The sequence below is a fragment of the Sorex araneus genome, chromosome 2 (genome assembly GCF_027595985.1).
Source record: "Sorex araneus isolate mSorAra2 chromosome 2, mSorAra2.pri, whole genome shotgun sequence".
Taxonomy (NCBI): domain Eukaryota; kingdom Metazoa; phylum Chordata; class Mammalia; order Eulipotyphla; family Soricidae; genus Sorex; species Sorex araneus.
In genome coordinates, this window is record NC_073303.1 from 292,050,625 (window position 1) to 292,065,833 (window position 15,209).

General features: G+C 44.9%; 1 protein-coding gene across 5 annotated transcripts in view; it reads left to right on the forward strand.

The window, feature by feature from the left end:
• DGKG (diacylglycerol kinase gamma) overlaps positions 1-15,209 on the forward strand; it is a 242,530-nt gene that overhangs the window by 194,543 nt on the left and 32,778 nt on the right. For all 5 annotated transcript variants that reach the window (XR_008628503.1, XR_008628504.1, XM_055126218.1 and 2 more), the window contains one exon: positions 13,223-13,343. Coding sequence is in view for 3 of the 5 variants with exons in the window: in XM_055126218.1 (XP_054982193.1) it covers positions 13,223-13,343 (121 nt within the window). In the remaining 2 variants the exon portion in view is untranslated. The remainder of the gene's footprint in view (positions 1-13,222; positions 13,344-15,209) is intronic.

The following is a 15,209-nucleotide window of genomic DNA, read 5'->3' on the forward strand; positions in this document are numbered from 1 at the left end:
GTGGAAGTTTAATTTCTACTTGTTTTGGAGAAGTGTTCATATTGTTTTCCTAAAAGGTTGGACCAGTTGACATTCCCACCAGCAGAACATTCTGCCTAAAAATTTCTCTATTACACAGCTCCCAAAGCACACTGTATCTCCCCGTCTGAAGCACCAGACTCAGCCCTGGCCACAAGTTCTGAGTGCTCTTTGGCTCTGGAAACCAAAGGGAAACCAAGAGGAAGAAGAAGCCCCCCAGGGCCACCGCTCCTGAAGGAGTAGAGAGGCTGCAGAGCTGGGGGACAGAGGCTTGCTTTTTTTTTTTTTTTTTTTTTGCATTTTAGGTCACACCCAGCGGTGCTCAGGGGTTACTCCTGGTTCTGCGCTCAGGAATGACTCCTGGCGGTGCTCAAGGGACCATACGGGATGCTGGGAATCGAACCCAGGTTGGCCTCGTGAAGGCAAACGCCCTACCCACTGTGCTATCACTCCAGCCGCGGTCACCTCTCTCTTGGAGATCCCCTTTTCCTCCAGCTGGGGGTGGCTATGGTTGGCTTACCTGAAGACCTGGTGCTTTGAGGAGATCAGATGGGAACATGGCTTGAAGGGAGGGGACAGCCTGTTTGGCCTGCAACAATCTTCCTTCCTTATCATTTTGAGCCAAAGGAACGCCCAAAGCCCACCCCACTCTCCCCACAAAGATCAGGCAAACAGTCTTTGGGGTTCTCTTCATCTCCCCACTCCTAAGCTATTTTTAGACTGCCAGGCTTCATCTAATCTGGCTTTGAAGCTCTTTAGCAGGGAACAATCTTTCATCTGTGTAGATAGATCCAGTAGGAAGCTTCAACTCACTCTCTGTGCCCGGCTTTGCTGGATTCTGGGTGCCGGGGTTGCCCGGGGCACCATCCCATCTCCATGGCAATATAGAGGCAGGAGAGGAGTCCTAGGTGATGCCTGGTGCAACTTGGCAGGCTGAATCTGAGACAGGAAGCCAGTTACTGCTCACCTGTCTCAGCTGAGGGGCCCGGGCCCCACCACAGCACAGAGCCAGGCTTGCCTTTTCTTGAGGAGAGCAAGAAGCACCCCCATCCACATGTACCAGCATCTCTACAGTACAGGAACGAGGGAGAGGTCTCATTTACAGAATACCTTCACCTTCTTGCTCTCAAAATCAGGATTTGCATCTTCAACTAACCCAGGGACAAACGGATTAGTTGAAGATGGACAAACAGGTTAGTTTATTACCTTGAGGGGTATATTTGTGCACCCTGAAGATTCTCATGTTCAAGTCCTATTTCCCAGTCCTCTCAATGTGACTAATGTGACTGTCCTAGGAGAGGAGGCAAGAAAGAGGTGACTGAGTTCAACGATGGCATCAGGCGGACCAGGGGCCAGGCAGGTCAGGGTTCTTTGAGGGGATTTGGGAAGTTGAGAAAATGTGGACACAGAGAAAGTCACCAGGGCTCTGTGAGAAAGCAGAGAAGAGAGTCACCATGTCCAAACCCAGGAGCAAGGCCCCAGGGGAAGCCAATCCTGCCTGCACCTTTATTTGGGCCTTCCAGCTGCCAGAGCCATCAGAAAATTAATTTGTGTTGATTAGATCATCCTGGCTGTGGGAATTGGCTCCTGCAGGCTGAGCAAACAAATAGAGAAGACAGTAAATAACCCTCCCCCATGGAAACAGAGATTAAGGTGTTAGCTCCCAACTCAGAAAATTTGTGTTCACTCTGCCCTTTTCTTTACCTCTGTGACTCTGTACTTGTCTACGAGAGACCATCTAGTGCAGCAAATTCCTTTTTTACATTTCCAGTTAACCAGACACATAGACCTGCTAGGAAGAGCTTCAGATCAACATTAGCTAAGTGGTGGTAGCTGCTGAATGGACAGGAACTTCAACCCAAAGCACTAGCCTCTCAATTCCTCTGTGGCTGCCATCATCCAGGGAGAGACACAAGTGCCCTCAGGTCAGGTGCAGGCCCCCTTACCACTGTGGGGGAAGGATCCCAAATTGTCTGGGTACTGTCATGTAGTCGGTTTAAGCATCTCCCTTGAGGTTGCTTAATCCCCTCATCTGGTCAGTCTGTGCTCAGTACTGCATGATCAGAAGGGGGACTCAGGTGGGAGAGGAATCAAGGAGAGCAGATGTCCTGTTAGGCTGAGAATCTTACACCGTCCCACCAGCAGTGCAAGCAAGAAGCGCAAAGCATGATAGCCAACCACCCTGAGTTTCCTCTGCAACTTTGTTGGAATAGGTGCTACCCACCAGTGGTGCTGAGGATGGCCGAGTGGCCCCCTTCCTATGATGCTTATTCTTACAGGACAGGCACCACAATTTGGTGCTCAGCCTTGGCAGTGCTTGGAGGCCACCAGGAGAATGCCTGTGAAATGCTGGAGATCAAACTCGAGTCTCTAACTCCTTGATCCTCCCTCACATCTTTCTTTTTTTTTTTAATCACCATGTGGAAAGTTACAAAGCTTTCAGGTTTAAGTCTCAGTTATACAATGCTCGAACACCCATCCCTTCACCAGTGCACATATTCCACCACCAAGAATCACGGTATACCTCCCCCTCTATTCCCTAGTCCCCCAGCCCCCAACCCTGCCTGTGTAACTGATAAATTTCACTTTAATTTCACTTTACTTTGATTACATTCAATATTTCAACAAAAAAACTCACTATTATTGTTTGGAGTTTCTCCCCCCAAAGTCGGACCTGCTGAAAAGGAAGCATTTGATAATTTGTTTTCCATTGCTGAGAATGAAGAGATATGAGGTCGAGTGGCCGCAATAGCGGCTGCACGGTTTTGGATTTCTGTATTTTAGTATTTTAGTAACTAAGTCCAGAGAAATTTCTGCCAGAAATAGCATCATTGCAAGCTTGTACCTCTCTGCTACTTTATATTCCACATATGAGAGCAATCTTTCTATGTCTGTCTCTTTCTTTCTGACTCTCCCTCACATCTTAAATACCTGAATTTCCATTCACGTGAACCACTCGTCAAAAATGAGGATGGACATAAAAATTATGCATAAAGGAGCAAGGCAAAACCAGACAGGGTTATCATGCGTGATTTGATACACAGATTAAATGAGTTAATTCACGGAAACCCTATTACCCAGTTCAATCTAGAAAAATAGTTATTGCTCTTGTTTATCCTTATTATTTTGCTGATTATTAATCATTATCTTTTTCCTCTTTCAGGCCAAACCTGTCATGGTTATTGGCACTAACGCATACGTCTTATTTCATTTATTCAATAAACACGTAGTGGGAGCCTTGTATACGCTGAGGGCTGAGCTAGTTGCTAGGGGTACAAAGATAAACAGCAAGAACACAGTTCTGCCACAGATATCAGTGGAGTTAAGAGAATGGTAAGAACAGAAACCACCATCGTTGAGTGAGATCCACAATCTGAGCACAGGAGAGTAAATAGGGTTGTCCTGGCAGAAGGTGACGTGTGCAGGGAGAAGGCTAGAAATAGTGACTTGCATACAGACAAGGAACTTTGGCACTTGTTCCTGGGGCCTCTGGAACCATTAAAAAGTCTGCAGAGGGGTGTGAACAGGTAGGGTGTACCCCTTAAGTGCAGCACTCTGCCAGTCGACAGTGGATGGAACTAAGGAAGTAAGAGTCAAAGGGAGGTTGTTGAGATATTTAAAAATAAAATAAAATAAAAATTATCAGGGCTGGAGAGATAGTACAGTGGGTAAGGGGCTTGCCTTGCACGTGGCTGACCCAGGTTCGAGCCTCAGAACTCCATAAGGGCCCGAGAGTCCATGAGCTCAGAGCCAGGATTAAGCCCTGAGCACCACCAAGTGTGGCCCCCAAGCCAACGGACAATAAAAATAAAATTAAAATTAGAAAAAGGAGCAGAGCTGGGAGAGAGGAAGTTAGAAGCAAAAGTTCACCCGGACGTGAGGCCTCCCAGTGGAGGTGTGAAGCTATGAGGAATATGAAGACGTGTAAGGAAGGTTAAGTGCAAACGTGATGGTGTGGGGATACTGGTTCAGACTTCTCAAAGTGATGGGCGCAGTGAGAGTGAACGGGGCAGAAAGGGAAAGTGAAGCATCCTTGGATGACGGCCTCTGTGCCAGGCACTTTCAATTTCCACTCTGTTGTTGAAATCTTTGAAGGCCACTTGGAGGTCAGTCTTATTATTATTCCTAATTCCTGATTTTCCAGTGAAGAAGCTCTAGGTAAAAGAAGTCAGGAAGTAACTTGTTTACGTTCATCTTCACTCCAGCTCCTGCTTATGATCCGGGCAGTGTTATTGCCCGAAGCTCCAGTTCTCAAATTCGAGTGAGCTTTAGAATCTTCCAGGACTTGTTAGAACACAGACTGGGGGGCCCCATTCCCAGAGTTTCCAGGTCAGTAGGTGTGGGGTGGAGCCTGGAGGGTTGCATTTCTAACCAGTTCCCAGGCAGCGCTGGTTCTGCTCCAAGACCACACTTTAAGAACCCCTGGCATGTGGGCATGGTCCGCCTGAAGACCTGGGCCAGCAGTTCCCAGATTGTGCTCCACTTAGAAAAAAGACCCTGATCCCTGCTCCCCAGACCTGCACATTCTGATTTAATGAGTATTGATGCCTCCTGGACATCGTTGTTTAAAACTTTCCAGGTTAGGGACTGGAGCAATAGTACAGCGGGTAGGGCGTTTTCCTTGCACGCAGCTGACCCGGGTTCGATTCCCAGAATCCCATATGGTACTCTGAGCACCGCCAGGGGTGATTCCTGAGTGCAGAGCCAGGAGTAACCCTTGTGCATTGCCAGGGACCCATAAAGGAAAAAAAAAACAAAAAAACTTCCCAGGTTATTCCAATATCCTTCAGAGTTAGGGACCACTGATGCTGCCTCGCTTCTAGACTCTACTCCCGGGGGCTGGAGCGATAGCACAGAGGGTAGGGCATTTGCCTTGCACGCGGCCAACCCGGGTTTGAATCCCAGCATCCCATATGGTCCCCTGAGCACTGCCAGGAGTAATTCCTGAGTGTAGAACCAGGAGTAACCCCTGTGCATTGCCGGGTGTGACCCAAAAAGAAAAAAAAAATAGACTCTACTCCCCATCACTCCCCTCTAATGGAATCTTCCATGACTGAGCCCCTGAGTGGCGCTTATGAGCCACCAGCACTGCTCACCCACAGCACCTCTTTCCAACCTTCTTTCTCTGACTGGCTCAGAATACGTGCTGCTAGACCTCGTCAAGCCTCTTACTTGCCTTCTCCTTTTTCATCCAGTCCTCTGTCTCTTCCCTACTCCCATGAGTTGCAGTGCAATGTGACCACAACCATCCCTTGCCCACAGGCAACCCATCAATCCCTCTTTTCTTTCTCTTACTACCGGTGCTGGGAACATTTGAGGAGAAACATCTAAATCAGCCTGCAGGCACGAAAGGCCAGGGAGTCTTCTTGGAGTTGTTGATATTTGAGCTAAGTTTTGATAGGCAAGCAGCAGCAAAGAAAGCCCTTCTGCAATGGTCTGGTGTGTGCAGAGGCAGGAGGGAAGGGAAGAGGGAGGAGGATTCGTGTGAGGAACTGGATATGGCTTGTCTGGAGAAAGTACTTAGCCCTAGACTGTCAAGAAGTAAAACCACTGGGTGGTCCCACTGCCAGGTGGGAATAGACCTTGGGCATAAAGCCAAATTTTTTATATACCATCTTTACAGTGATGAAGGACATAGGGATTTTAAAATAATTTTTAAATTGCAACCTTAATACATATGGATGGAAAATAATACCTAGAAAAGCATAAAGAAGCATAAACCATCATCTTTTGTTGAATTACCCAGGGCTTGCCCTTATGAAAATTTATAAAAATTTGGCCTTTTTCCTCTTTATATCATTATATCATTGAGAGCAAGTCATATAAGCAAGCTTGTATTCTGCCTTTACTTTTGACTTTATGACATATGCATATTTAATGTTTGAAATGTCGTAAATATTTTAGTGATAGCGTAAAATGTTATCATTGGCTCCCATATAACTTAAGTATTCTCATACACGTAGAAATGAAGGAAGGGAGGCTCTGTTATTATAGATGATGCCATACTGTTTATATTGGTAAGAACTAGATTATTTCAATGGTTTCTTATGATCAATGCCAAGAATGAATTTAATGAATAAGCAGTATGAGGGTTTTAAACTCTTGTCAAATTTCTCTCCAAAAAGTTTGCCAGTTTTCACTCTCACATTTCATCTCCTCTTCCGAGCACTTGGTAATATGATCCGTGCCAGTGGAGGGCATGGTATGGGGATGACACGAGCACTTTTGCACTCACAAAAACACATTCTTTCCGCTAGCAGAGTGGGTCAGACAGGAACTTCTATTGGTGCTCTTACTCTTCCCCTTTGCTTCCACATTCTCTATGTTCCTTTTTTTCCCCACTATCAATCTCTTCTGGGTTTTCATTTGTTTATTTTTGTTTTGAGTTTGGGGGCCATGGCAGGTGGTGCTCAGGGATCACTCCTGGCAGCGCTTGGAGGACTGTCAGGGATGCCAGGGATGGAACTCAGGTCAGCATGTGCAAGGCAAGTGCCCTCCCTGCTATGCTGTCTCTCCGAGCCTCATTATTAATCTTTTTCTCTTTCAAAGAGTATTTGTTGAAGGTAAATTCTCTTGTTTATTTTGGGGCCACACCCAATGTTACTCAGGTCTTATTCCAAGCTTGGTGTCAGTGCAATCACAAGGTGCTGCGGCTTGGACCCAGGTCCCACATCAAAGCCTGCATTTAACCCATTTATCTACCTCTTCAGTCCTGGAGAACATGTATTGAGCGATCACTGCATACAGAGCACTGCACAAGGCTTTACCAAGAGCAGAATTGAAAGTTCTATAACTAAGCCTCAATACAGGTGTGTAGTTCTGCTGTAAAGGAAGAATCTGGGGCCCAGAGAACTAATAGAGCAGATAGGTCATTTGTCTTGCATGCAGCTGACCCAGATTCAGTGCCTAGCACCCAATATGTTCCTCTAAGCACGGCCAGGAATAATCCCTGAGCACAGAGCCAGGAGTGACCCATGAGCATTGCTGGGTATGGCCCCAAAACAAAACAAAATAAATAGATAAAGGAATCTTTTCACAACTGTTTCTAGGGAGAAATATGTTTTAATTTTTCAGTGAAATTTGCCAAGTGGATTTATTGCTAAACTAATTTCTTAGTGTCCTGTGATAATCCAGTTTTACACGTGATCATTCCTACCTTTGGTATATTCTTCCTCCTTCTCTTTCTTCCCCTGCAAATTACATTGGCATTCATCTTTCAAGTCCTTCCTTAATGTCTGTGACATTTCCTTCCCCTCTCTCAGTCAGAATCAGTCTACTTTGTTCCTTAGTTCAATCAAGGTATTTTCTTTTTTAAAGCATTTTTGTTTCTGTAGTTTTTTTTTTCTCTTCTCTTCTCTTTGTTGTTATTGTGATAATCAAGCTCACAGTAGAGCTGCCTGGATTGCACTGGCACGTATGACAGTATTAGACATCAAACTCTTGGTCTGCAAGACAAGTAAATTCTCTATCACTGTCCTCTTGGTTAAAAGTCCTCTAAGAGTACCAAATTTTGTATGTTTAGTTTTTAACACTGTGGCAGGCACTCAGTTGCTTCTTGATTAAATAAATTCCTGTTTTGCTAATGTGGACAAACAGTCCCTCTTTAATATTAATGAGTCAGGGTGTAAAGACAGTATGGAGATGGCATGAATTACCCAAGCCACACTCTGAATCATTGATACCTAAGGTAAAATAGACACCTGGTATACAAGATGTCCTGATTCTGGGTCCTAAGTACAGAATGTTAACTGAACATTGGTTGCCTAAACATTGATATACAGTTACGTTTCATTTTAACTCCACATTTAATTTTTTTTTCTTTTTTGGCTTTTTGGGTCACACCTGGTGATGCTCAGGGCTGACTCCTGGCTCTGCACTCAGGAATCACTCCTGGCGGTGCTTGGGGGACCATATGGGATGCTGGGAATCAAATCCAGGTCGACCGCATGCAAGGCAAACGCCCTGCTATCACTCCAGCCCCTCTACATTTAATTTGCGACTAAGTATCACTGTGCTAGACCAGTGATTTCCAACAAGCCCTCGAGAATCCATGGAGTGGCCTTTGAAACCACTGTCTAGATACAGAGTTAGTTGAATTAAAGACGGGAGTTCCTAAAGTGCATTCTGACAAGAAGTACCATAAACTGTTCATAGTTATCAGACAAAAGAAAGGATCTCCTGATGCAGTAAGGTCAGGAACCAGGGCTGCTGGAGCAATAGGACAGTGGGTAGAATGTTTGCCTCATCCGTGGCCAACCCGGGTTCGATCCCTAGCACCCCGTATGGTCCACCAGGAGTGAGCCCTAAATATTGCTGGGTGTGGTTCAGAACAAAACAAAAGTTCAGAAAACAAATGTTGAATAGATATCCTTACCTCAGAATTTCCTAATAGGCATTCTAGTAAGTTCGAAGAAAAACCAGATGGGTACTGGTAGAAAAATAAAAGAGCAATCAATTATCTCTCAGGAGATTAAAGTCCTCTTTGCAAAAGACTGGAGTCAAGATGGGCAAATTCAGTAGAAACTTTGAGGAAAGGAAGGGATGGGCAAGGAAACTGAAGCATGGAGTAGGATTCCTGGGAAAGGTGAAAAAAACCTCCTTCAGATTCTCTTAAATAGGGGAGATGGATGAGTACTTTGCACTAGGTTCACTGCATGCAGTGTGGTAAGAAAAAGGGTTTGGGGAACAGCTAGATGTTAGAGAGGATTATCTTTACCCATCCTGGGTGCATATCCTGGGCCCATTCTCATGGCATTACACACTGGCAACTTTTTCTCTGGGGACTTTCTCTTTCTAACTTTGTCCTACCTTATTTCCTCTCATCACTATATTGCTCTATCACTCTTAGCCTCTTTCTGCCAGTGAAGAATTAGAACAAATGCAAAGGCAAAACAGGCAAACAGTGGGCCCAAGATCCTAACCTCTTCTCTTAACACTGTTCTTCTCAGTCCCACATTTTGTAAACCCCTGCCCCCTACCCACCCACCATGCTGATGAGATCAGCCTTTATTACTTCTCTTCTGGAGCCAGGAAGCAAGGTACTGTGTGGGAAGCGATAGCTGCAAGGTAACGTGTGGGAAGTGATAACAACTTCAGAGTTGAAACCATTCAACAAGAAGATTTGTTAAAAGACCAAGACATTGTAAAAGCTGAAACACTCGAGTCTATTAAGTCCCCCTGCTTCAGAACATTTTGTTACCAGGGAGTGTTTCAAGGAGGGAAAACACTGAACTATCACAGCACTGTCAGCTACCAAAGGCTGGTGGTACAAAGAGCAACATTTTGCTAGACATCTGTTCCTCTGCCCTAGAGAAACTTCTAAAAAGTTCTACTTTGCCCTTCTCTTAGCTTCCTTAGCCCGTATAATCCCCCCCCCCTCACCTCCTAAGCACACTCTTAAACACTCATCCCCTTAATTCTCTTCCCCCCATTCCCTTCCTCCCAACACTATGCAAGGTGAATAAATGCTCTTTGGTAAGAAGGGGAACTAATTAAGTGACTAGAGATTTAGACATGATGTTTATGGGATCCAAACTCCTTAAGAGAGACTGGAGCATTCTCCTAAACAAACATTGTCCTTTCATGGTTTCTTGCTCCATGTCAAAACTAGAGAAAGTTAAGGAGACACGCTCTTTTCACCAAGATTATAAAAGGAGAACAACGGAACTCCCGGATAGGTGCGGGGGTGGGGGACCACGTAGCCATCACAGGAAGACTAAAGTAACTTTATGCCTCTTGGCAATCATTGTTGGGGCTGATTATCAGTAGGTTGGAACTGTAGCAATGATGACACATTTGTACATTTGCTCACACTAATGATCTGTTTAACTGTGTTAGAAATACATCCATCAAGGGAATGTTTTTTAAACAAAAGTTAGTCTTCCAAACAAAAAAAAGTAAAGATTAACCCAAATATCTCCTTGCCAATCTTAACAAACATGGTCCCCCTCTACCACAAGGCACCTTAGAAGACAGAAACCATCTGTTAACAAAGCATTAACAAACTCAGTTTTCTAGTTTAGGGATATTACTAGAATGTAAGCGATTGGCCTTTACCTACAAAGCAGTAGCTTTTCTTGGAAGTTTCTTTACTCCTCCAACAGGATAAGGGCTTTTAGAAAAACATCTGCCTTTTGACAGAGGGGCAGTGGTGGAGGAGTGTGTCGAGTTGGTGAGTGTGGGACAAAAACATGTTATGCCTAGCATATCAATATGAGTTCCGTTGTAATTTGTGAGACTTCAATACAGAAATAATAATTTAAAATTTTTACTTTTATAAATTTTCATTTTATTTTAGGCACCAAGGTTAACAAAACTGTCCTTAGTAGGGTCTCATGCATGGAACATTCGAGAACCACACACCCCACCAGAGTACCCACTCCCCGCCCCACCATTGTCTATCTATCCCTTTCCTGTTCCCCACTCTCTGAGGTGAGCTTTCTTCTGGAAGCAGGTTTTTCTCAGTTTCTGTTGCCTTTGGGCATTTGTTATTTCCCTACTATGTTTCTGATACCACCCCTGAGAGAGAGAGAGAGAGATAGAGAGACAGAGAGACAGAGAGACAGAGAGAGACACAGAGAGAGAGAGAGAGAGAGAGAGAGAGATCATTCTGTGTCTGTCCCTTTCCTTTTGACTAACTTCACTCAGCATTGATTCTCTAAATCTCTAAATCCATCCACATGGCAGCAAATTGCATTATTTCATTTTTTTCCTTAAAGCTGTGTCATATTCCATTGTGTATAGGTCCCATAGTTTCTTTATCCAGTTCATTTCTTCTTAAATGAACACTTGGGTGTTTCCCAGATTTCGGTAATGTGAATAGTGTTGCCATGAACAAAGAAATGCAAATGTCTTTTCGGAATAGAATTTTTGGGTCCTTGGGGTAGATGCCAAGAAGTAGAATTGCTGGGTCATATGGAAGCTCAATTCCTAGATTTCTGAGAAGTGTCCGTAGTTTAAATATGCATATTAATATTAATAAAGTCATAATTCATGATCATTTCATACAGAATTTTAATGTAAAAAACATACTTAGGCCCAATATCAAGCCTTGGTCCTGTCAGCCTTTTCTTTTTTTTTTTTCTGGCTTTTTGGGTCACACATGGCGATGCACAGGGGTTACTCCTGGCTCTTCACTCAGGAATTACTCCTGGTAGTGCTCAGGGGACCATATGGGATGCTGGGATTCGAACCCAGGTCAGCCGCATGCAAGGCAAACGCCCTACCCGCTGTGCTATCGCTCCAGCCCATTCCTGACAGTCTTTTCATGAGACAGTAGGAGACATAGGCTAAGATTCAGGAACTTTAAGGGACAAACAAGACTTTCCATGTGCTGCATAAAAGTCAACTGTTCCTGCGGGAGGTCTTCAGACCTCTAAACCTGAGACTTATATTTTCTGTCTCTCTTTTTTTTTCTCTCCTATGGACCCAGAATTGTCTGGTGTAGATGAAATAGTCTTTTCCTTGGCTCAGTGAAGATACCTGGTGTCCTGAAAGAGGTCATTGCTTTCCCCAAGGATGTCCAAGGAGGTTGGCTCACCACTGGTTTACCACAGGCCAAATTTGAGGTTAATGAACCATCAGTCATCATCAGTGAGGCCAGTGTGTTATTCAGACATTCAGAGAAGAGAAACTGGATTCAACAGTGCATAATAACTTTTATCCACATTCCTCCATTTCCTAATCCTAAACTAGTGTGTCCTTCAGATGTACAAAGTGGTTGAAAAATTATTTCAGAAGAGCCAGTTCATCATTTAGATTACTCTATAGTTTAAGAGACCAGTTAATCTGCCAACCCATGTTAAGATGCATGCTAATGTTCTCAATCAAAACTTGTTTTCAGGGGCTGGAGCGATAGCACAGCGGGTAGGGCATTTGCCTTACACAAGGCCAACCCGGGTTTGATTCCCAGCATCCCATATGGTCCCCTGAGCACCGCCAGTGGTAATTCCTGAGTGCAGAGCCAGGAGTAACCCCTGTGCATAGCTGAGTGTTACTCAAAAAGCAAAAAAAATTAAAAAATTGTTTTCAGAAAAACAGGGATTCTGTTCAAGAAATAAGCCATTTGAGGGCTGGATAGTACAGGGATAGGATGCTTGCCTTGCATGCAGCCAACCTAGCCTCGATCCTTGGCATCCCATATGGTCCCCCAAGCCTCTCAGGAGTGATCCCTGCAGTAAGCTCTGAGCACCACTGAGGGTGCTCCCCAATCCCCCAAGAAAGGTCCATCCATTGCTCTGTGAGGAGATTACTTTATTCAGAATGAGTATGAAAATTGCTTTTGGCAAACTGGCAAAACACACAAAAAAAGAAAAGTAACACATAGATTTGGTCAGTTCTACGGTGGTTGACAGAGGGAAAGAGGCTGAAGTGGGGGATTGGGTAGTGAGATTCGAAGTGGTTTTTTTGGTGGGTGCGTGAGCTGGTGTTAGGACAATGGCAATAGATTCAGTGAATCCTTTAGCTATATAGAGGTGTAAGGGTACCCTATGGGCTGGATCGAGGGCACAGCAGTAGGGTGTTTGCCTTTCACGCAGCCGACCCGTGTTCAATTCCTCCGCCCCTCTCGGAGAGCCCGGCAAGCTACCGAGAGTATCGCTCCTACATGGCAGAGCCTGGCAAGCTACCTGTGGCATATTCGATATGCCAAAAACAATAACAAGTCTCACAATGAGAGACATTACTGATGCCCGCTGGAACAAATCAATGAGCAACAGGATGACAGTGACAGTGACAGTGACAGGATATACCATTGAAATTCCATAATATTGTAAGTAGCACTGTAGCACCATCATCCCGTTGTTCATCGATTTGCTCATGCGGGCACCAGTAACGTCTCCATGGTGAGACTTGTTGTTACTGTCTTTGGCATATCGAATATGCCATGGGTAGCTTGCCAGGCTCTGCAGTGTGGGGCGAGATACTCTCGGTAGCTTGCTGGGCTCTCCCAGAGGGACGAAGGAATTGAACCCGGGTCGGCCATGTGCAAGGCAAACGCCCTACCTGCTGTGCTATCACTCCAGCCCATAATAATGTAAATAAATGAAAATCACTAAAAGGGAGCAAAGAGAAAATGCTGTTCCATGGGAAATTGAAGGAATATTGACAGATCTGTATTGGCGGTAGAGGGACCAGATCTTCTGGCCACAGCGGCCTGGGGTAGAGCGAGATGTGTATGCACTGATGTTGTTATCTCACCCTACAGACCTCAGTGACCAGCTCCTTGAAGTAGTGGGACTAGAGGGAGCCATGGAGATGGGACAGATCTACACTGGCCTGAAGAGTGCGGGCAGGAGGCTGGCCCAGTGCTCCTCCGTCACAATCAGGTATGCATCCAGTTTACCCAGCAGTCTCAAGTCCCCCCATCTCCTTAACGCCTGCACTGACACAGTGGGAAGCCCTTTGGATTTCAGTGCAGAGAGAGTGGGGAGACCAGTTTCCTGTTCTCTTCAGAAAAATTGGTGGAATTCCCTGAACAGGACTAGAGGTTTATGAGATCCAGAGAACCAAAGGCCCAACTTTTTGTATTAAAAACAAAAAACTTGAGGCTGGAGCCATAGTACAGTAGATAGGGCGTTTGCCTCGCATGTGGCTGACCTGGGTTCAATCCCTGGCATCCCATATAGTTCCCAAGCACCGCCAGGAGTAATTCCTGAGTGCAGTGCCAAGAATAACTCCTGAACAATGATGAGTGTGACCCAGGAAGCAAAAAAAAAAGAAAAAAATTTTTTTTTTTTTTTTTTACAAATTAAAATGTCAGGTGGATGCCAGAGGGCACATTGTGACAAAAACCAGATACTCTGCTCTGTTCTTTCTTGGACAGTGGCCCTTGAAATTTATTTCCTGGCTGCCTTGTAGAATGAGACCATCAACAGGAACAAACGTGTAGTAATGGACAAAGAGGATGATGCTTCTTCAAAGTCAGCACCTCTGAGGCTGGCCACTCAGGATCTGCGACAAAAGAGGGGTCTAATAGACCATCTGATGTTGGTTGCCTGTTTTGTCATAGATCCTGGGCACAGATCTTTCTCAACCTGATTATCTCAGAAATCTTCATTGTTTTCATTATTTTTTCCATCCAATTTCTACAGTGAAGTTTATTCATCTGCCTAGGGGAATCTCCTCGAGGGGGCCACAATATGCAGACTGCACATGTTTTTTTGACCAAGGAACGCTTTTTTTATCCAAATATTCCAAGAGTTTCTCTAGACACTCAGTTTGAGGAAACGTCCTAGGTGCTCCCTACATCTCTTATACTGGACCCCAAAGCCGCTGTCTGATGTTTCTTAGCCAATTCCACTAACTCCTTATTCTTTATCTTCTCTCTTTGTCCTCTGTCTTTCCTATGAACCTCCAAATTTGTATTCCCCTTTCTCTCTGAGCTATAGCAGTGCTGGAATTCCCATCCCTTCCTCTCCATTCTCTGTGATTCTAACACTGAGTGGGTTGCAGCCTATTAAAACAGCTAAACCATAACACATGCGGACCCCAGAGAATGTGCTGTCATGATTCCAGAGGAACCCAAAAAATCATACAGAAGAAGGGGCAGCTTTTCTTCAGATCTAGTAGATATTTTTTCTAACTAAAAATAGAAGGGGTGAAGTAGGAGTCCTGTCCTTCTGGGCATTTCCCACATGGTCTCCAAGGCCCCCAAAAATCCAATCTCCACTCTCTCTCCTGTTATTTGTTTTATTATTAGGTTTATTGTTTTTCATTATAAAATATCCTCAGGGTCGGTCAGAGACTCATCTACTTCAAAACACAGCAGGCCCCTTTAATTTATTATTTCAAAAACAGGGAAAATGCCAAGCCCAGGCCCAGACTCCCTTATCAGGGCAGGGGAACAAATTGTTCCCTGTTCACCTGGACTGAAGGCCTCTGAAAGCACCTGCCTCTTCTCCCAAAGACAGCAGGATGCAAATTCCTAAGTCTTCTATAGAAGGTTGTCGGAAGATTTCATGGTTCCTCCTTTAGGAATCCATAAACCAGGCTTCTTTTGTTGTTGTTTTGGTTTGGTTTGGTTTTTTTTCTTCTTTTGGGGCCACACCCGGCGATGCACAGGGGTTACTCCTGGCTCATGCACTCAGGAATTACTTCTGGCGGTGCTTGGGGGACCATATGGGATGCTGGGAATCGAATCCAGGTCGGCCACATGCAAGGCAAACGCCCTACCCGCTGTGCTATCGATCCAG